We start from the raw sequence: 23,363 nt of genomic DNA, 5'->3' as shown, positions 1-23,363 counted from the left end.
GACTGAGGTGCTTTTCATTTGTTTTTCTTCTTTTCTGAACTACTCTGCTACTATACTTTGTCCATTTTTATTAAATACTGTATTCACATAGGGGTTCATTTTCTTTAATTTCTACATAAAGGAAATTATCTTCTCATCACACTCAGAACTACTACTCCATTACCTGTTTTACAGGAGGTGGTTCCGGCTTGCTTACATCTATGCGTGGTAAATCAGGGATTCCAAACTTTTCTCTGTAGTACTGTCGAGTAAACTGATCGCAATCATAAATGAAGAAAGTTCTCCCGAGGATAGTGAGCGGTTTCCCCACAATGAAGTCTTTGGCAGTGTACCATTCTAACACTTCCTGATCAGAGATCTCTAGCACACACTGAGGGAAGTTCTCTAACATAAAGTGGGGTTGGAGAGAAAAGAAGAAGGAATGAGTATAAGAAGAAGGACTGACACACAAGCACCAATATTCTTGAGACTAGGGAAGTACACTCGGGTCAAGAGGCACGGACTCTCCTACATTCTCACAAGAATGTAAGGCTATATATTTGCATCTGTTGACAGGACACATAAATAATATCCCAGATGGTTTTTGTAAAGTCTTTTTCCCATATTCAGCTAGATCTACTACTACAAATCACTAAGCTTAGCAGAATTAATTCTTAGAAGAAATCATTAAAGGAGGAAAGAACAAATGAACTTTTATAGGACACATAAGAGTCTCAGATCTAGGAAGGATGCAAGTTACTTGGTTTGACTTCTCACTCATTCACGTGTGCATGCAACAATTCTTAGTAACTACTCATATGCCAAATATATTGCTAAATACTAGAATTAGAACAAGTAATAATATGGACACAATTCCTGCCTTTGTGGAGAAAATATTCTGTTTGGGAAACAGACACTAAACAATTACATAAAGAACGGTTTCATTTCAGTTGTAATCACTGCTGTTAGGACAGTGTGACCTAGTCCTGGAGGCAGAGGGCAGAGACAGTTAATGAGATGATTACAGTAATCCATTCCTGTGAGAATCAACAGATTTTTAAATGTAGAGTCAGTCTTGCATATTTGGAATAAATCTAGTTTTGTCAGAGTGTCTTATGAGAACTAAAGGTTAACGTGTTTAAGATTGATTCCCTACAGCTTGGCCTTCACAGAAACCATGAGTCAATAAATTCTGGTAGAGTGCTACATCTTAAAGTTATAACCAGCAAGTTTGAATGCAGAACCTTGATCACAATGAGAATGAAAAGTAGACTTGTATTTTCCTAAGTGGTAATTGCTAAGACAGAAAAACAAGAGAAAGACTGTTTCTGCTATATCAGAAATATAAGACTTGATCCCCAGTCTGTTTTCATAGTAAGGAGGTGCTATTATTTTCCCAAACATGCATTGTAAAAGCTCTTGAATCCAAGGATCTTTCTTTGGTGTCTAATACCTAACCCTACCAGATCCTTTTGAGTAGCCCCAGCAAGCAATGGGCAACAGCAGACATAGTTCATAACTGCTTGAGTTTCTCAGTATACAGTGTTCTAGGAGATCTGGTATTTGTGTGTATCCTATCCAGCCATTTGCCTTTTTTGCTCAACAAATTATTTTTTTCATGTATTACCAGGTTTGGTTTACAAGTTACTTTAGGATTTTTGCATCTATGTTTATGAGTGATATTAACTATAGTTTTTCATTCCTATGATGCCTTTGGTTTCACTCACCTGTTTTAAATGAACTAAGGAGTTCTTTTTGTTTTTCTCTGAAAGGGCTCGTGTTAAGCTTAAAAGCTTGAAATTTTCTTTGAGTGTTTGGTAAAAACTATCTATAAAATTTATCTACATCTGGTGTTTTCTCTGTGGGGAATTTAAAAACTGAAACTGTTTCTTTAATGGTTACAGACATTGGTTTTCTATTTCTTCTTGAGCAAGTTACAGTATAGTTTTCTGAAAATTTTTCAGAAATTTTTGAAAATTTTCATTTTCAAATTTATTGGCAGAAACTTTGTATTTTCTTATGTTTAATCCCTGCTGCGTTTTCAAAATATAACTCCTTTTTTATTTTTAATATTTTTTATGTATGTGCCTTCTTTCCCTCACCCTCTGGAAAATCTTATCAATAGTTTGTCATTTTATTAGTCCTTTCAAAGAAACCACCTTTGGTTTAACAAATCACTGTTATATTTGTTTTCAATTTCATTTTTTTTCAGGTTTATTATTTCTTTCATTTTTTTCACTTAAATTCCTTTAGACTTACTGTCATTACTTTTCTTTTAGTGTGTATAAATTATGCAACATTATTGAGCATATACTGCTTCTCCTTTATTTTTCATTAGTTTCTCCAACTAGAATTCCAACTAGACCTATTATGTTTCTGTTCTCCGTATATCTTAAACCTTTTATATTGTTCATCTTCTTTCAGATTGAGCCAGTCTAACAACATACTGAGACTTTCAGAACCTCATGCCCTGTATTCAGCAATATATAGAAGGCATTTCATGTAAGCCAAATAAATACCCACTTTACCTTACCTACAACATAATGGTAACCTGTAGTTACCCTCAACAGAGAACTAGAAACCTTGATACTATAACTCCATCCACAATAAATGTATAACTTTGATTCATCTTAACTATGTAAAAGAAGGTCCTGGAACAGAGAAATTTTGAAAGATATTTGCATAATTTTCTATTAATGTTGAGCCTTGGTATCTACAGATTCCATATCTGAGGATTCAATTACAGTGCAGACTGGAAATATGTTTTCAAAAATATAGCATGTGTATTGAACATGACAGACCTTTATTTCTTATCATTATTCCCTAAACAATGCAAAATAACAACTATTTACATAGCATTTATACTGTATGAGGTAGTTTAAATGATTCAGAGCTATTAAATATATGAGAGGATGTGTATAGGTCATATGCAAGTAGTAGGTTATTTTAACTATTTTATTATAAGGTACCTGAGCATCTTGCAGATTTGGGTTTCCTCAGTGAGATCCTGAAACGAATCCCTTTTGGATACTGAGGGATGAGTGTACTGCCAAACAAAAATTTCCTGCCAGGCTATCTCCTGGACACTCCCAAATATGCCATACTATTCCTAATTCCCAACCCTTGCTCTTGTTGCTTTCTCTAGAGTGCTCTTTCCCTTTGTTCTCTGCCACTCTCAATCTGGGTCCAATATCAGCTCTTCCACAAAGTCTTCTTTAGTCTTTCTGGCCCATATCTCTCTTCATGACATAACTAGATACATAATTAGATAATTAGATACATAATTAGATAATTAATTACATAATTAGATAATCTGGTAAACTTGTGTTATTACTTGATACCTTTATGTATTTATATGATTTATCTCTCCAGTAACAACAAAAGTATCTGAAGGACTGGAGTTGTAGGTGTAGGAGTTAAATTTTCATTTTATCCTCTATAGCTCTTAGCATGTGAAATGGTTGCTATAGCAGGTATTTTACTTATGTTTAACTGAATTTAATAAAAATCAACCATTGGATAAATGCCTTTCAGACTCACTTAGATGCCATTTCTTTACACCACCATTCTAGTTAAAGGAGTTATTTAACTGAGAGGAGCGTACGCATTTTCTATACTGCTGCCTTATGACTAACAATGACTTGCAAAAAGAGATGTTTCCTACCTCTTTTTTTTTTTTTTCCCTAAATTCTTTTTTTTTTTGGTATCGGATATTGAACTCTGGACCTTGTGCTTGCGAGGCAAGCAGTAGAACCACTGAGCTAAATCCCTGGCTCCTTAAATTCTTTATTGGTACATTTTAGGTATACAATACATTTACATTTATCATTGGGTACTTGTACCTGTATATGATGTATCTTGGTTCTTATTTTTTCCCTATTCCCTATCCTCCACCCTTCCCTATTTACAAAGACTTTGTTTCCATTTTTTCCTTTTCTTATAATTTTTCCTTTCTCTTCTTTCCTTTCCCCTTCCCCTCCCACTTCCCCTATCCATTTGGACCTTTTCTTCGTATTTCAAATTATCAATTATTCATTTTAATAATTTTAATCCTTATTTATACTTACAGTTTCTCACATCAGAGAAACTATTTGGTATTTACACATGTGTGTCCTATTTATTTCACTTACGAGGATGGCCTCAATATGCATCCATTTAGCTATCAATGTCTCTAGTTTCTCATTCTTCATGGCTGAGTAGTACTCCATTTTATAAAAAAACCACATTTTCTTTATCCAGTTTCCAGTTGATGGGCACTTGGGCTGTTTCAAACTTTAGCAATTACAAACTGTGCCGCTATAAACATGGGTGCACATATATCGCTCTGGTATGATTATTTTAATTCTTTTGGGAAGATACCCAGCAGGGGAATAGCTGGGTCAAATAGGGCCTCTAGTCCTACTTCTTTGAGGTATCTCCACACTGATTTCCACAGTGGTTGAACCCTACATATGTCACCATGCTGCCTCTCCATACAACTCTGATGAATAATACTTACTGATGAGGCAGAGACAAATCTGGAACCTGAGATTTCAAAGGATTCAGTTTCAGTGAGACTCTACTGTCCATTTTTTAATGGATTTGTTTGTTTAGCTATTGAGAATTTGAGTTCCTTATATATTCTGAATATTAACCCTTTGTCAAAGTTTATTTTGCAAATATTTTCTCCCACTCTATAGGTTGTCTCTTCACATTGTTGATTTTTTCCTTTGTGCAGAAAATTTGTTTGACATAATCTCATTTGTCTAGTCCCCCCCGCAACCCCGTGCTTTGGGGGTCTTGTCCTTCCCAAATCCTTGGCCATTCCAATATCTTAAAGTATTTCCCCTATATTTTCTTTTAAAAGTTTCATAGTTGCATGTCTTACACATTTAGGTCTTCAATCTATTTTGAGTTGATTTTTGTTAACTAGTAAGAGACAGAGGTCTAATTTCATTCTTCAACACATGGACACTCAATTTCCCCAGAACTATTTATTAAGATCTGTCCTGTCTCCAAGTATTCTTAGCACTTTTGTCAAAAATAGCTAGAGGTATGCATGCGTGTGGGGGGGGGGGTTGTTAGGCTCACTATTCTATTCCATTGGTCTATACATCTGTTTTTATGCCAATACTATGTTATTTTGAGTACTACAGCTTTACAGTATATTTTGACATCAGGTAGTGTACTGCTTCCTGTTCCATTCCTTCTCAAGACAGCTTTGGATATTTGCTTTTGTTTGTTTTGTAGTTCCATACAAATTTTAGGATTTTTTTCTAGTTCTGGGGAAAATGCCATTGGTATTTTGATAGATTTCATTGAATCTGTAAATTGTTTTGAGTACCATGGACTTTTTCTTTGAAGACAGGGTCTCTCTGTGTAATTCAGGTTGGCCTTGAACTCACCACAGAGACCAGGCTGGCCTTGAAGTCACAGTGATCTTCCTGCCTCAGCTTCCTGAATGCTGGGATTACAGACGTGTGCCACCATGCCTGGCACTATGGACATTCTAACAATATTGAGTCTTCCAATCCATGGACATGGGATGGTTAAATTTATTCCTAGGATTTTTTTGTACCTATTGTAATTATGATTGATTTCATGATTTCTATTTCAAATAATTTGTCATTGGTACATTGCAACACTGCTGACTTTATAAGTTTATCTTCTATCTTGTAAATTTGCTGAATTCATTCATTGGTTACAGTAATTTTTGGCAGTGTCTGGGGTTTTCTATATGTTTAAGATCATGACATCTGCAAATGACAAACTGACTTACTATTTTCCAATTTGGATGCTTTTTTTTTGTCTTGACTGATCTACTCTGACTAGGATTTTCAACTCTATATTGACTAAAAGTGGTAAAAGTGGAGATCCCTATTTTGTTCCAGAACTTAGAGAGTGTTCTGCTTCTCCTCCATTCAGGATAATGTTAGCTATTGGCTTATAATAAGTGGCCATTATTAAGCTGAAGTACACTCATTCCATATCAATTTTATTCAGTGTTTTTATTATAAAGTGATGTTAACTTTGATCAAGTACTTTTTCTGCATCTATTGAGATGATCACATGGCTTTTGGCTTCATTCTGTGATGTGGTGCATCATATCTATTCCTTTGTATATGTTGAACCATGCTTGCATTGGTGGGAAAAATCCAACTTAATCATAGTCATCTTATTAATGACCGCTAGATTTAGTTTGATAGTATTTTGTTGAGGATTTCTGTATCTATGTTCAATAAGGATAATAACCTGCAGTTTTCTTTTTGTGTGTATCTTTGAATGGTTATTCTATTAGTGTAATGCTGACATCAAAGATTATGTTCGGAAGAATTCTTTCCTCTGTAATTTTTGGGAGGATAATTTAAGAATAACTGGTATAGTTCTTCTTTAAATGTTTGGTATAACTCAGCAGTGAAGCCCTCCTCTCCTGGGCTTTTCATTAGTAGGAGACTTTTTATTAATGCTTCAGACTTGTTACTTATTATTGGTCTATTCTAGTTTTGTATTTCTCATGTCAATCTTGGTAGGATGAATATGTTCACAAATTTGTCCAGTTCTTCTAGGTTATCTAATTTGTGATCATATAGTTGTGCATAATAATTTTAATGTGTCCGTTTTCATCTCTGATTTTATTTGAGTCTTCTCAGTTAATCTAGTTTAGGGTTTGCTAATTTTGTTCATCTTTTTAAAGAACCAGATTTTTTTTCATTGATCCTTTGTAGTTTTTAAGTCGCCATCTCATTTATTTCTGCTCTGATCTTCAGTCTTTCATTGATCTTTTTTAGTTTTTAAGTCTCCATTTCATTTATTTCTACTCTGATCTTTAGTCTTTCCTTCTACTAATTTTGGTTTAGTTTGTTCTTATTTTCCTAGTTCATTGAGATATAGCATAGTTCATTTCAGATCAGCATGAAGTAGAGAGTACCTAAAAAACGGTAATCCATCCTCATCAAGCCTCTGTCTGGGATTAGGGTGGGTCCAGGTGCCTCATTCATAGTAATTCTGTGGTCAAGCACTGTGGGATTCTCACTAGATCTGGGCAGAATCACCATGGTAGCCACAGTCCCCTGTGCCAATAATGTGCAGCTTTTTGACTGAATATGTACCATGTGTACTATGTTGTACATAGATTTCACATTATGTAAATGTTATTGTATTATTTCATTTTACTTTTTTTTACACAGCACTATGCTTTTAACACTCATCTATTTGTTTTCTGTATACATCTTGTTTGTTGCTTCTAACTACTGCATATTCATCAAGATGTACTTTCACTACATTTTGATTATCTTATCTCTCAATGATAAAACCCTCCTAACTTCCCGTCCACAAATAACACCCTTTTAAAATAAAATACTTGCAGGAGGCCAAGCAACACATGTGGCTTGGTTGAATTTAGCCTTTAGACTGTCAAATTTGTTTATAGCCTTTAACCTACACAAATCTCTTATTCTATATGTAGATTTTTTTTTTTTTTTTGGTACCGGGGATTGAGGCGGCAGGTGGCAGAACCACTGAGCTAAATCCCTGGCCCTATATGTAGAATTTTTATCTTCTATTTCCCAAAAATACAGTAAAAAGAAAAAAAAAATCAAGAAAATATTTACAGAATTCTGTCTCCCAACCAAACATGAGAGATGTTATTACATGTGACCAAGAAGACATTTTTGTGGGAGAAAAATTCTTTAACTGCTAAGTGGATAACTAATTCAAGACTACTTATCCTAACAGTAACAGCAGGTATCCACTTACATTTTGTTGCCTTCCCACTCTCCAACATACCAAGTTATTTTAAACAAGCAAAGAAAGAGCCAGAGTCTACACCATGAGACTCTACCTTTGCAAGACATTGGTATGCCTTTCCTGATCTCAAGTTAACTCATACAGAAACTTCCCATTTAGAAAGTAGTTAAGATAAGAACCAAAGTCAGGAAAGCATGTAAGGAAATGCTAAGCTATATTCTTAGATGAAAACAGAGCTGTTTGAAAAATACATTAAAAATCTAATTTTAGATTGCTTCAGTTTTTAATCCTCTGTCTACCTTTCTTAAACGGATCTCCTACTGCTATTTTGTTTTTGTTACCTTGTTCTGAATATCAATCATCCCTACCAGGAGGCATGGCTTAAGTGGGGAGCAAGACAAAGGCAGTAAGTTGTGAGAAAGACATTTGCTGAGCACCCAGGAAAACACAGTGAGAGCCTCTCAAGGGTAAAGAAATAACCACACTGATTAAGTAACTCCTTTAAGATCCAAAACAGCCTCAAGTAACAGAGGATAAATTTATAAGCCTTATATTAAATCAAACATACTTGCATTCTCCACCAAGACCTTGGGAATGCGCTGGCGGTTCATCAGAAGTGGAAAAGGATCTCTCCCATCATTTCGTTCATGGACCTCTCGAATTTCCACCGTATCATCCATAAGATAGTAATGAATAATGTAGTTCTGACATTCACCAAACATGTTGTCAGTATCATCCCAGATCGCATAGAACCGAAGAACCTTTGAGGAATCCAGAGTAGTGACTTAAGTAAGAATCCTAAAAGTGAAGAGTTTAACTCAGCTACATTGGCATTTATATATCAGACAATGATGAAAAGACTAACTGGAAAGACTACAAAGTAATCTCAGATGGTAAAGTGAAAAAAGAAATATTCATCAAAGATATGAAAACACTGGAAATTATGTACCAGATGTCAACAACTGCAAAGAATAATAAAAGATTTATAACTTTGTGCCAAGAAGAACTTACTCTGACCCGAAACATTAATCAATGAATGAGAAGCTGAATTAAAAGAGCAATGGGGTTCTCTATACAGTGGTTTATATGCATTTAAAAAAACAGAGGTGTGGCTGGGGATGATGGTGCACCCCTGCAATCCCAATACTCCGAGAGGCTAAAGCAGGAGGATCACCACAAGTTCGAGGCCAGCCTGGGCTACATAGTGACTTCAAGGCCAGATTAAACATAGCAAGACCCTGTCTAAAAAAAACAAAAAAAAGATACAGGTGAATGGTTTATATATAATTAGTATGGAAAGAATTTTCATTTATTAGCCAGTCTTCTTTTTTTTGCTCCCACACATATTGTAGTAACTGTATCAACACATTCTTTAAATACAAAGTAATAACATATACATAACTAATAACATGGTCTTCTAACAAAATCCTTAGAAGACCATGCTAGCACTAGGTAAAATTTTCTCAACTAAAGAAAGTTAAATTTATAAGGGGGAAAAAAAAGAGCAGCATCCTTCTTCTCTTTCTCTTTAGTACAGAAAGAGAATTCAAATCTGTTATGATTTAAATCTGTTCATAAGGAGGAGGATTAAGAATGTTGGGACAGAGTTGGAAAGTGCACAACAATTTTGTACTAATATGTACTAATAGAAATAATAATATGACATTTAAAAAGAAAGTATTTATAATCCTTTCTCTGAAATTAACTATTTTGATATCAGAGACTGACAAATACACAATAGCTTTGATATTTCCCAATTAATTCACTTAAGGTTTCCCAAAGGATTCCATGAGATTAACTTATTTGGGGGAAAACAAATGGTCAACAGAAATGTAGTGAGAAGCAGACACACCTCGAGTGTTTTAAGATGAAAATATTTGACATGACTCATATGACTTAATTCTACAATGTCTAAAGATCTAATAAAAAACTTAGAGCACACTGCTCGCGAGCAAGGTATATATAACTTACAAGTGCTTAAAAAAAAACAAAACTTAGACATCTCTTAATTAACCCTTCTCTTAACTTCTCTTTCTGTTAACTTCTTAACTAACTTCTCTTAACTAATGCTAGAGGAAACCAGAAAGATAGCTCTGTACACATATGGTTAAACTATAGGTACAATGTTTCAGCACAGAAGGCTTGCCAACAAGTAACCCTCCTGGCCAAGGTCACTTACTTGTTTGTCAAAAGTGAGAAATCTCTTGAGCTGATCAAAGTCCGATGGGGTGACATACTTGCGAAGAGGTTGTTTCCGGAGCTCAGTGTAAGGGTCAAGGACCATCTTCTCTGGTGGATTTAATTCAATTCCTTGACTTTCTAAAAATTCCTAAATATTTCCAAATTAATAATGATCATACTTCTTAGAGTTTCTTAAAGTGATATGTTGACAGTATAAAAATAAGTGTAATAATAATTTCTATGCTATTGCTCAAATTAAACATTAGTTTCAGTTTAAGCTCATCTTAGAAATAAATACTGTCTCCAATTGACTTAATTATATAATGCAGATTATAATTGATAATTTCCTGAAGTATAGTATTCTATATCATAAAATTGCTAGCTGGGTGTGGTGGCACACACCTGTAATCCTAGCACTCAGGGCAGCTACAGCGTAAGGAACACAAACTTGAGTGCAGCCTGGGCAACATAGTAATTTAGCAAGACCCTGTCTCAAACTAAAAATAAAGGAAAAAAAAAAAAAAAGGAAAAAAAATCTAATATGGTGACACTGGTAATATGCTAAGCTAATTGGAAAATAGGCTGGTAAAGAAATTAGATTTGCGGGCCGGGGATTTAGCTCAGTGGTTTCGCAGCCTGCTACGCAAGCGCAAGGACCCGAGTTTGATCCCCGGTACCAAAAAAAAAAAAAAAGAAATTAGATTTGGATGTAAATGTAGACCAATCAAGCAATTAAGTTGGGTTCCCAAGAACAGAGTAAGTTCTAAGATTGAGTAAATATCTGGAACCTAACAATGCTTTCAAACAATAAGTAATTCATACTTGGTATGGACGCAAGGTGCACAATGCCCAAGTTAAACTGAAATCATATTCCAACTTTTCTAACTCCCTTAGAACAAGTATATGACTAAGTTTTTCTCCCTCACCAAAAAGAAAACAAAGTACACCCACTAGTTATTTTAGATCAGAAAATGTTTGAGCAAAATAGGAAGTTTAAGCCGAGTGCTCAAAGCCCACTAGAAAAATAAAAAGAAAGCACCTGAATTTGACAAGATCTTCACTTTTATTTTGCTAATCATAAATATATAATTTAAGAAGGATTATATCTTTTAATACAACTTGACATTTAATCTTCTTAAAAGCACCACCCTATACCTTTGTTGATAATTAGAAAAGAATAATTTTATGATAACCTTATATTCTGTAACTAGAAATCAACCTAAAGAAATCTTTGGGTTTCTTTTAGGAAGTGTGCAGTTTTCTTTTGGACAATTCAACAGAAGATACACAGAACCTGGGGTCAAAATATTAGGGTTCCAGTGATAGCTCTGCTGCTACTTAGCTTGTGGACAGATTATTTAAAGTTTTATTAGGCAGTCTCCAGTATCTGTTCACTATAAAAATATTACAATTTTACCTTGTATTTAAATGATTGAGTTGGAGTTAATGACTAACAAAACTTTCCCCTGAAATAAAGGATTAGAATAACAGCATAATTGATTGAGGAATCTAATGGATGTTTTACTTTACTCCTTTCTCTTTCACCCAATAGACAATCAGGCCCTTTTTTAATCTTACTTTAGGGATTCTGGCAGGAATGACATTTTCCTGAAGTTGACTGTTTTTCCTACGTTTTAGAAAAATCTAAACATTTTGAAGAGATTTGAAAGTATCCCAAAGCAGGAAGAAAAAGGGGAATGCTTTTGAGGCAATAAGAGGAAAGGGAAATTTCCCCAGACTAGAAAGGACACAGGTTGGTGGGTTTAAGAATGGCAGGGCCCTACACATCCCCCATGAGAGTGCTCTGAGCACATGTGCAGCTATAGTTAGGACCATCCAGTCTCAGCCTTCTGAGTTCCAGGATCTTACCTAGTACCAAGCATCAGGAAGGAGCCCCTGGCCATTGCACAATATGGGCCCTGCCTGGATGATGTCTTCAGCCCAGGAGTGGAGCTGTTTTCTTACTATGTTTAGGGCTGGGAATCACTGGCAGAATGGAATGACTAGGAACATGAGCTGTTATACAGAATATTTGCGTGCCCCTCAAATTCATATGTTGAAGCCCTAACCTAAAATATAACTTGTTTGGAGATAGAGCCTTCATTAAAACAAAGTTAAATGAGGCCATAAGGGTGGGGCTCTGATCCAATAGGATTAGTGTCCTTATAAGACACACCAGAAAGATACATGAACTAAGAAAAAGCTATGTGAGCACACAGGGGGAAGTGGGCTGTCTGCAGGTCACGAAGAGGGCCTTCACTGGAACAACCATGGTGGCAGCTCTGATCTCGGAGTTATAGCTTCCAGAATTGTGAAGAAATAAAATTCTGCAGTTTAAGCCACCAAGTCTATGTATTTTTGTTACAGCGGCCCTAATTGTATTTAGGCTCAATTGGTTTTACGTTATTTTTAAAAAACAGTATTTCCTACACATTAGCATTTGTGGAATAGTATTCATATCTGCTCCACTAGCACTAAGGATTCAACAAAAAAAAATTCTAAAGCGGCAGTTTCTGGGGCTTTATATTTTATTTAGAAAAGCATGCAAGGGATGAGGATAGTAGTGCTTCCCTATTCAAATCATCCCATAAAGACAGCTATCTGCCTTACCCACTCATAGGTCCAGCCCAAATGAAGAACATGAAATTGGCTGTTTTATTCTACAGTTTAGACCCAAAGTGTCCTCCAAAAGTCTCATGAGCTTGTGGAAAATGAATGGATCGTGTGGGCTGAAAGTCCTGTTAGGAGGTGGGGCCTGGATGGAAATGGGTCAGTGAGGGGCGACCTGGAAGGGTGTATTTTTTTAAATTTATGTCAGTAACCTAACTTTCTTTCTTTCTTCTTTCTTTCTTTCTGTCTCTCTCTTTCTTTCTTTCTTTCTTTCTTTCTTTCTTTCTTTCTTTCTTTCTTTTCTTTCTCTCTTTCTTTATTATTTGGTACTGGGGATCGAACTTGGGACTTTGCACTTGTGAGGCAGGTGCCAGAACCACTGAGCCAAATCCCTGGCCTTGGAAGGGTGTATTCTTGTCCCCTTGCTTCTCTCTTTTGTCTCTTTGCTTCCTGGCTGCCACTGGGTTGAGCAGTATTCCTCTTTCATGTTCTTCTGCCAAACAGTTTCTGGCTTGGAGCCAGCAGACCATTGACTTAACCCAAGGAAATGGTGAGCAAAAATAAACCTCTCATCCTTTAAGTTACAGGTGTTGGGTAATTTGTCCCAGTGACAAGAAAGTAACTAATGAATTTTATTTAGTATATTTATTTACTTTCTTTGGTGGTACTTGGGATGGAACCCAAAGTCTCACATATGAAAGGCATACTCTATCACTGAGCTACAGCCCTAACCCAGATGTGTAAGTTTTAGATTGTTGAAAATATAATTTAATCTAGTCATTAGTATCTCAAATATACAGCTCTAATCAAACATGTTATTAAAATACTGTACATTGATCTCCATTATTCATGGATTCCAGATTCATGAGTTTCTGTACTTGCTAAAATATATTTGTAACCCCAAAGTCAGTTATTGTCAATATGTAAATTGTCATTTGCAGACAGGTATATAGTGCCAAAGATTTGCATTGCCAAATATATTTATTCTCAGCTGAGATACAGCAAGATGAAGCTCTGCTTTCTTGTTCCAAGTTTCAGATTGTACACAAGTGTCCTTTTTGTATAATGCCATAAGTTTTGCATTTTTTGCTGTTGTTGGTGATTTTGATGTTTAAAATAGTACAGTATTAAAGTCCCCAGTGCAAGAAGGCTGTTACATGCCCTATGGAAAAAAATATGTGTATTAAATAAGCTTCATTCAGGCATGGGTTATATGCCTGTTGGCCACGTGCTCAATGTTAATGAGTTAGCAATATATATTAAACAAGGTTATGCACTGTTTATCAAAAATGTTGTGACCAGAGAGTGGCAAAAATCTAAACCTATACTCCTCCTGGGAAGAATGGTTTAGTATTTGCTAACTTAGTGTTTCTGGTGACTTTACTGGTCACAGGTACTGTGAATAACAAGAATCAACTGTAACTGGGTTGCCTCAACTGGTCAGTAATAAATGTGCACATGCTCAAATTTTCAAAAATATAACTGTAAAAATACTTTAAAGTTTAGATAACTTTTTATAATTTCTCACTGCTGGTATAACAACTCAGAAGCTTCCTATGATAGGTGGATCTCACAAATCTAAAAAGCATGAGATCCAAATATGGTTGAAGGGGACAATATCTCAAAGATGGCCTAGCATCTCTACCTTCTATACTGTTTTTCTCTGATACTATGGAATGTACTGATGCAATGGGTCACTTCTTCACTTCCTTCAAGTCTCTGCTCACAGTGCCTTGCACATGGCAAACAATAAATATTTGTTAAATAAACTGCTAAATAAAATAGAATGAATTCATAGGAGCTTGGCAAACGTAAAAATTAGCCACATTTGGGATGATAAAAGGCATAACATTTTTGCTGTTAGAAGTAATTTTTTGAACTAAGACAAACTTGAGATTTGTACTAAATAAAAGGCCATTACTTCCTCCATGTATGTAACTTAAAGAAAAGTTGTCTTTGTATAAAACAAAATCTAAATTTAAGAAATAGAGAAAGTGAAGGACTTTTCTTGATAGAAAAACTTTTTCTTCATTTAAAATGGTTTCATTTTTTTTTCTCTCTCTCTTTTTTTTTGGTACCGATGATCGAATTTGGGACTGTGCACTTGCGCAGCAGGCGCCGGAACCACTGAGCTAAATCCCTGGCCCAGCACATACTATTTTTAAATGTATATATAAATTGTACAAAAATTGAGGCTTTTATTTGCTAACAGAGACACTACTATTATTATAAACTCAAACTTAAATGGCCAATGCTTTTTCCCTACTTGCACTCCATCAGGGTTATTACCTCCCTGACTCTATTTGAACTATCACTGGAAGTATTTCTTAGCAAATGATTCAGCTATGGTGGAGTTTGATTTTGACTGGATATGTATTAACATCATTCTGGAAGAGTGATGTTATTACATAGCCTTTTCATGTATCAGCACATACACATACACACACATATTTAGTTAACCTGAAAATAATAATTTATGCAGGACAGAATACCAGCGTCTTCCCCTTACCCTAATAAGTGAAAATGTACCTGGGCATAAATTAGAATGATGCCTCAGACCCCACAGCTTCCAAAAACACATACTGTACCTGTGTGAATTGGTCACAGTCGACAATGCGAAAAGTTTTGCCATAAATTGTAATGTCTATTCCTCGATTTAGGTCTTTCCAATGATAATGGTCTCCTACATCATTCTTGGGTAGGCAGTGGCGTTTGATTAACTTGCCTTGAGGGATCCCAGAGTTTTCCACAACTGGCTCTATGACAGACATGCTATCATCTTCTAGATAGTAGTAAATATTCACTTGACGAATTCTATAATGTTCCTCAGTTGACATAGGAACATTTTCTTGGAAATAAGCATCAAATTTCAGCACCTATAATACACAAGGGAAAAAGAAATGATGTGGCATTAGTTTGTCATTGTCATTTGTTATGGTTTGTGTCTAGAGGTCCCCCCAAAGCCTCATGCAGTCATAGGTGGAGTGTTTTCAGAGGTGGCTGGATCTAGAGTGTGTGACACTGGAACTGATTTGTGGTGCAATGCTAGGCTCAAGGGCACTAGGATTAAGGGTGTGAGTGCCATCTGTCCTAAGTAGTCTGGATGGGGCAGAAAGGGGCAGAAAGATGCTGGTAAGCTTGCTTGCTTTGCTTTTGCTGTCTTCTGCTTGCCATGAACTGGTTCTCCTCTGCAATGCCCCTCTGCCAAGCCACCTTGCCTTGGAGCCAGCTGATTGACTGAAACCTCTGCAAACTGTGAGCTAAATAAACCTTTCCCCTTTTAACTTTGGGTGTTGAGTATTTTGTCTCAGCAACGAGAGAAAAGTAACTAAGATATCATCTAAAAAACATAAAATACCCCTCTGAAAAGAAAACCACACAGGGAGTTCTGAGTACTCATCAATCCTATCCTCTAAATCAAGAGTTGACAAACTATAGTTCATGGGACAAATCTACCCTGCCACTCATTTTTTGTATGACCTGTGAGCTATTTTTTTTTTTTTCACACTTAAGTGGTTAAAAATTTTTAAGAGTATTTCATAACACATGGAAATTATATGAAAACATGGAAATTCAAATTGCCCGAAAATAAAGAAATTATGTAATTAATTAAGACATATTTATTAATGGTTGGTCCTCCATTATAAGGAGTGATAAACAAATATGGGCTGCTACTATGGACTGAATTATGACCCTCTTCCCTCTGCAAATTCATGTATTAAAGTCCTAAGGCCAATGTGACTTCAATCTTTAGGAGGTAAGTAAGGATAAGTAGGTGGAGCCCTAATCTAATAAGACTAGTAGATTTTTAAGAAAATAGAAAAAAAAAAAAAAGGCAGCAATTAGTGTAAGCACTGAGAAAAGGCCATGAGAGGATACAGAAAGAAGACAGCTATTTGTTAGTCAGGAAGAGAGCTCTAACCAGAAACAGAATTGGCTATAGCCTTGAACTTCCACTTTGAGCCTCCAGAATGGTGAGAAAAATAAACTTCTACTGCTTAAGTCACCCTGCCCATGGCATTTTGTTATAGCAGCCTAGGTAGACTAACATCACTGTAACAGAGAAAGCAGAAGAAACCCAAAATATTTACTATTTGGTCATTTATAGAAAAGGCTTGCTGACATCTGCTCTCAATACTCAATTTACTCTGTGTTCTTTGGTAAGACAGCTTAAAGGACTTAACTCTACTAGCTTCACCTCCATGTCAAAAGTCTCTTGCAAGCTTTGAATATAATAAAAAACAAGTTTTGGATAGGACCACGATTTTAGGTTTTAGTGTGAAAATAAAGGCTCAAGTCCAATTCTTTAGAAAAGGAGTCCCTTGTAGATACATATTAATGACATACTCATTCTTATTCTATTTGAAATCATCACAGACTATTTGGAGAGTGTGTAAATGCTCTCACAGTCCTCAGAAACATACATATTATACACAACACACCCTTGGTCCTCTGGGAAGCAAAAACATCAACATGAAGTCAAAATGGAACATCTATTGCACATTTTCAAAAATATAAAACAGATGGGCACCATGGCTTGTGCCTATAATTCTAGCCACTTGGGAGGCTAAAATGGGAGGATCACAGATTCAAGGCCATCCTGTGCAACACAGCAAGACTCCATTTCAAAAAAAGAAAAAGCTATATATATGAAACAGTATTATGAAATCATGGTTTGTTTTGTTTTGATAACACTAGGAATTGAGCCCAGGGGTACTCTATCACTGAGCTATATCCCCAGCCTTTTAAAAAATATTTTTTAAATTTTGAGATAGGGTCTCACTAAATTGCCCAGGCAGGCCTCAAACTTGTGATCCTCCTGCCTCAGCCCAAGTAGTGAGAATTATAGGCGTATACCACACACTCAGCTATGTTGAGATTAGTTTTTAAATTTCTGTTACTCTTTTTATATATTTAATATTTGTTTCCAGAGAGAGAAAGTACTGCAGTGATATTTTATGTTGGCAAAAGAGCATACCTGAAACAGTACAAGAACAAGAGAAACAAATCAAGAAGACCCTTAAATATGAAGACACAAGTATAGCTTGATGATTGGAAAGATGAAATAATTCTATGTATGAGTGTTGTTGCTAAAAGGGGTATAGTGTCTACTGTAAAGGACAAAATAGAAACCAAAAGAATAGTGAGACTGTCTCAAAATAAATCAAAAGAAAACTGGCTATCACATAGGAGAAATATAAATATAATGGAATGAAGTCCTTGAAACTCATAAAAAGATGAAATGGCTATCTGCACTAGAATGTTTAAAAGAAAAAATAACAATAAAAGCACAAAAAAGCAAAAGACAAAGATAACATTTTATAAAATAGGAATATGATCATAATAACTGATATATGAAATAACCTGTATTTGAGCCACAGACTAATAAATATGCAAAATGTCAAAGCTAGTCTAACCATATGTATTTTACAAAGAAATGTAGACCCATTCACTGGCTTTAGCTGACTTATTTGGAATTTCCTTCCCTCTTCAAAGCTCATCAAACATCCCACACAGGATGAAAAGGATACAGTCTTTGGTTTGTTTCATGCCGTTTTCCTAGGTCCCATCGAGGGCACCACATAGATAGATACTCATTAAACTGTCATAAAATGATGGACCAAGAAAATGAATGTTTTGTTTAAGAGAGAGTCCTGCTATGTAGTCCAGGCTGCCCTCCAACTTGCAATCCTCGTGCCTCAGCCTCCCAAGTGCTGGGATTACAGGTGCATGTCATGACACCCAGGCTCATTAGTACTTCTTAAAAATCTACTTAGTGGGTTTTGACTACAATCAGATTTTTTAAAAAGAAGTAGTTGAAGTATATATAGTAGAAGTATCATGATGCATGTTATGTTTTATGGCTACAAATAATTCAGTGAAAAAAGTTCAAGATATATGCATATACACATTCATACTGTGGGTATTTATAGTGGTTTGTCCGAGGCCATAAAAGGGGTTAGGACCAGAACTGGGACTGAAACTCTATGAGTCTATTGACTTATAGTCCAATGTTTTCTCCACATATCACACTACTACCCAGATAATAGATACTACAGTGGTTCAAAAAAGGAATCTATGGGGGCTAAAGTTACCAGAGAAAGCTTAACTCAGAAGAAACAGAAAATTTATTAGACTTTGAAGAATGGGAAAGTTTTAGCTAAATAAAAGGGACCAGAGATTCTAGGCAATGGTAACAACAGAAGCAGAGGAAGGAAATCCAGCAGCAGGATGCAGACTATAGTGCAGAGGGAAGTGCTAGGCATGGCAACCAGATGGAAAGCCCCTCTGATATTTCAGATCTGAGTTAATAAATTATCATTAATGGAAAATCTGAGCAAGCCTGCCTGGACTACTAGTGAGCAAGTGGTGAACGGAAGCTAGGAGAGAAAAACACAGTACTAGAGATATAGTGATGACCCCATAGAAATGGAAACTTAGGGAGAAGATATCTTGGGTAGGCAGATGGAGAGCTTGATTTTAGACATCTGAATTTCAGTGATAGCACAAGTTGATATTGTTGGTGGTGATTTAAAATGCACGATTGGGTTTTGGGAAAGAAGCCAACGTTAGAGGATAGAAAAAGATGACTCAAATATTTTGGGCCCAAACAACAGAAAGGATGAAATTACTATGAACTGATAATAATGGGGACCGCTGCAACTCAGCAGATTTGGAGAGGGGATGAGGCAAAATCAGGAGTTCAGTTTGTTTGGGATATCTATTAGATATCAAATAGGCAATTACAGTACATATGTTCAAAGGACATTCAGGCCATGAATCTGGAATTTACCAAGAGTGGGCAGAGATGGAAAAGAGGCCCAAAGGCTGATTCTGGGGCCACAGGTTTGTGTGTGTTAATATAAAAGGCTTATATAAGCAGAATTTTTCTATTGTTTTAAAAATATCTAAGTGACAATGAATTCTTTATGGGCAAACCTAGATTATGCCATATGATCAGTATAGAATAATCCTAATCTCCTGTATTTGTGCATCTATAGAATTCTGACCACATGTTCATTTTCTAAAAATCCAAAAATTTGCCAGGCATGGTGGTGCATGCCTATAATTCCAGCACTCAGAAGGCCGAGGCAGGAGGATTGCCATAAGTTTAAGGCCAGCCTGAATTACATAGAAAGACCCTGACTCAAAAAAACCCCACCCAAAATAAAGAAATAAAAATCTAAATATTCCTTTTGAACCAAAGAAGGCCTAAATAATATACATATCAGTTCTGCTTTATATTCATTTTGTTTCTGTACAGACACGAAATTATGTATATATGGTATTTTGGGAACTCGTCTAAGAAACTGACTACTCAATTAACTGGTTATTTGAGCATTCACTGACATAAAATTTTTATTTTATTTATACTAAAAGCTGTTAAAGAAACAAATCATGTATAAAGGAAAGCCCATTAGAATCATAGCAGACTTCTCAACACAAACCCTCAAGTCAAGGAGAGCTTGGAGTGAAGTATTTCAAGCCCTAAAAGAAAACAACCTCCAACCCAGATTGATGAACCACGCAGAACTATCTTACAAAACTGATGAAGAAATAAGATACTTCCATGACAAAGAACACCTGAAGAAATTCATGACACCAAACCAGCATTCCAATATGTTCTGAAGGACATTCTAGAAAGAGATAACAAGGACTACAACTCCACGAACCCCAAAAGAATGAATCCACCAAACAAGGCAAACAAACAGAGGGGGGAAAAGGGAACCAACAACAGGAAGAATAACAGAACAAAAATAAGTCAATACATATCAGTTATACCCATCAATATAAATGGTCTCAATTCATGAATTTAAAGAAACAGACTAGTAGAATGAATCAAGAAAGAAGATCCAGGAATACTCTGCACACAAGAAACACATTTAACCCAAAAAGAAATTCATAGACTGAAAGTCAAAGATGGAAAACACTACTCCATGTGACAGGAACCCAGAAAAAAGCTGGGGTGGCTGTTCTTTGCAGACAAAGTGGATTTCAAGCCAAGACTCACTAAGAGAGACAAAGAAAGTCACTACATCCTTGTAAAGGGAACAATAAAAGAGTAAGAGATAACAATCATGAGTATATATGCACCAAATACCAGTTCACCCAACTATATAAAACAAATATTAACGGACATGACAAATCAAATAATAATAATACAATTATAATTGGGGACCGCAATATTACATTGTCACAAAGAGATAGATGAACTAGGCAAAAAAATCAACAAAGAAGTATCAGAACTGAACCAAACTTTTGAACAAATGGACTTAGTAGATGTCTACAGAGTGTCCCACCACATAACATCAGAATACACATTCATCTCAGGGGCACACGTTCTCCAAAATAGACCACATGTTAGCTCATAGAACATGCTTAAGCAAATGCAAAGGAACTGAAACTATTCCATTCATATTATCAGCCTATAATGCAATGAAACTGGAATCCTATGAGAGAAATTCATAGAAAAACAGAGCAAATTCATATGAACAACCAAATGTTGACCTCAAGATTTTAGAAAAAGAAGAGCAAGTCAAGCCCAAAGCTCATAAAAGGGAGAAAATTATAAAGATCAGAGTAGAAATTAATGCAATGGGCTAAAAAAAAATCAATGTATCAAAGAGTTGGTTTTTTGAAAGATTAAATAAAACTGACAAAGCCTTAGCTAACCTTATCAAAAAAAGGAAAGAAAAGACTCAAATCTATGCAATTAGGAATGAAAAGAGTGAAATCACAACAGATTCTCCAGCAATCCAGAATATCATCAGTACCTTCTTCAAGAACTTGTATTCTTACAAGATCAAAAACACAGAAGAAATGTACAAATTACTAGATACATGTGAATTATCAAAGGTGAACCAAGAAGATATAAAAATTCTAAATAAACCAATATCAGTCAATGAAATTGAAGATGTAATTAAAAACCTACCAACAAAGAAAAGCCCGGATCCTGATGGATTGACTGCTGAATTCTACAAGAAATTCAGAGAAGATATAATGGTGCTACTTCTCAAATTCTTTAATGAAATTGAAAGAGAAGCAGCATTCCCAAATTAATTCCTGGATGCAATCATTACCCTGGTATCAAAACTAGAGAAAGAGCCAAACAAAAACAGAATGCAGGCCAATCTCCCTAATAAACATAGATGTGAAAATCGATCTTCAATAAGATACCAGAAACAGCATGCAGCAAATCATCAAGCAGATTATACAGAGGGTCAGGAATTTAGCTCAGTAGTGCCACCACCTGCCTCGCAAGTGAGAAGAAGGAGGAGGGGGAGGAGGGGGAGAAGGGGGGAGGGGGAGGAGGAGGAGGAAGAGGAGGAGAAGAAGATTATATACCATGACCAAGTAGGATTCATCCCAGAGATGCAAGGAGGGATGATTCAACATACACAAATCAAAAAATGTAATACACCATATTAAGACAGCCAAGGGTAAAAACCATATGATCATCTCAATAGATGCAGAAAACACCTTTGACAAAGTCCAACACCCATTCATGATAAAAACCCTACAGAAAATTGGGATAGTTTTTATTTCAATCGGATAAATGACAAACCAACAGCCAACATCATACTAAATGGACAAAAACTGAAAGCTTTCATTACAACCAGTAACAAGCCAAGGATGTCCACTATCACCTAGCCTATTTATATAATTCTGGAAACACTAGCCAGAGCAATTACACAAGAGGAAGAAATAAAAGGAATAAGAATAGGAAAGGAAAAAGTTAAATTATCGTTATTTGTGGATGTCATGATATTCTACATAAAGACCCCAAAAACTCTAACAAAGGACTTCTAGATTTAACAACCAAATTCAGTAGCATAGCTGGAACAAAATCAACACTCAAAAATCAATCATATTCTTGTACACAAATAAGAAACTCACTGAGAGAAAAATTAGGGAAGCAACACCTTTTACAATAGCATCTGAAAAAATGAAATACCTAGGAATCAATCTAATGAAGGAAGTAAAAGACCTTTACATGGTAAACTACATTATTCTGAAAAAGGAGACTGAAGAGGATATCAGAAAATGGAAAGACATCCCATGCTCTTGGGTAGGAAGAACCAACATAGTGAAAATGGCCATACTCCCAAAATTGTTATACAGATTTAATGCAGTTCCGATCAAAATACCAATAGCGCAAGTGCAAGGACCTGAGTTCAATCCCTGGTACCAAAAAAAAAAAAAAATACCAATAGCATGTCCCATAGAATTAGAAAAACAATCCTAAAATTCATTTGAAACAAGAAGAGACCTAAAATAGCAAAAGCAACTCTAGACAACAAAGGCAAGGCATGGGGCATCACGATCCCTGGCTTGAAATTATACTACAAAGTTACTGTGATAAAAACAGGAAGGTACTGGCAAAAAAACCAGACCCAAGGATCAGTGGAACAGATCAGAAGACACAGAAACAACTCCAAACATATTCAGCTACCTTATCCTTGACAAAGGAGCCAAACACCTTCACTGGAAGAGACTGCTGGAAAAACTAGCTTTCCATATGCTGAAAATTAAAACTAGATCCATATCTTGCACCATGTACTAAACTAAAATAAAAATGGATCAAAGATCTAAATATTAAAACAGAAACACTAAATCTGCTGGAGGATAGAATAGGTAGAACTCTCGAAGACACTGGTGTATGGAAAGAGTTTATAAACAAAACTCTCATTGCATAGGAAATATCATGAAGAATCAATAACTGGGATCTCATCTTATTAAAAAGCTTTTGCACAGCAAAAGAAACCACCAATAAACTGAAGAGACAATCCACAGTGTGAAGAAAAAAAATGTTTTTGTTCCTCAAAGGACTAATGTCTAGAATATATGAAGAACTAAAAAAAAATCAG

General features: G+C 35.7%; 1 protein-coding gene across 3 annotated transcripts in view; it reads right to left on the bottom strand.

Annotated features, from left to right (window-relative positions):
* Efhc1 (EF-hand domain containing 1) overlaps positions 1-23,363 on the bottom strand; it is a 126,423-nt gene that overhangs the window by 34,236 nt on the left and 68,824 nt on the right. For all 3 annotated transcript variants that reach the window (XM_087188144.1, XM_004869035.4, XM_087188145.1), the window contains exons 3-6: positions 15,084-15,371; positions 9,884-10,033; positions 8,273-8,465; positions 164-384 (exon numbers count right to left, since the gene is read on the bottom strand). In XM_087188144.1, the coding sequence (XP_087044270.1) occupies positions 164-384; positions 8,273-8,465; positions 9,884-10,033; positions 15,084-15,371 (852 nt within the window). The remainder of the gene's footprint in view (positions 1-163; positions 385-8,272; positions 8,466-9,883; positions 10,034-15,083; positions 15,372-23,363) is intronic.

Source organism: Heterocephalus glaber, unplaced genomic scaffold (assembly GCF_053883595.1).
Source record: "Heterocephalus glaber isolate CG9 unplaced genomic scaffold, H.glaber_assembly_v1.0 deba00001523, whole genome shotgun sequence".
Lineage (NCBI taxonomy): Eukaryota > Metazoa > Chordata > Mammalia > Rodentia > Bathyergidae > Heterocephalus > Heterocephalus glaber.
The sequence above is the reverse complement of the archived record's forward strand: the minus strand, read 5'-3'. Positions and strand labels throughout refer to the sequence as shown.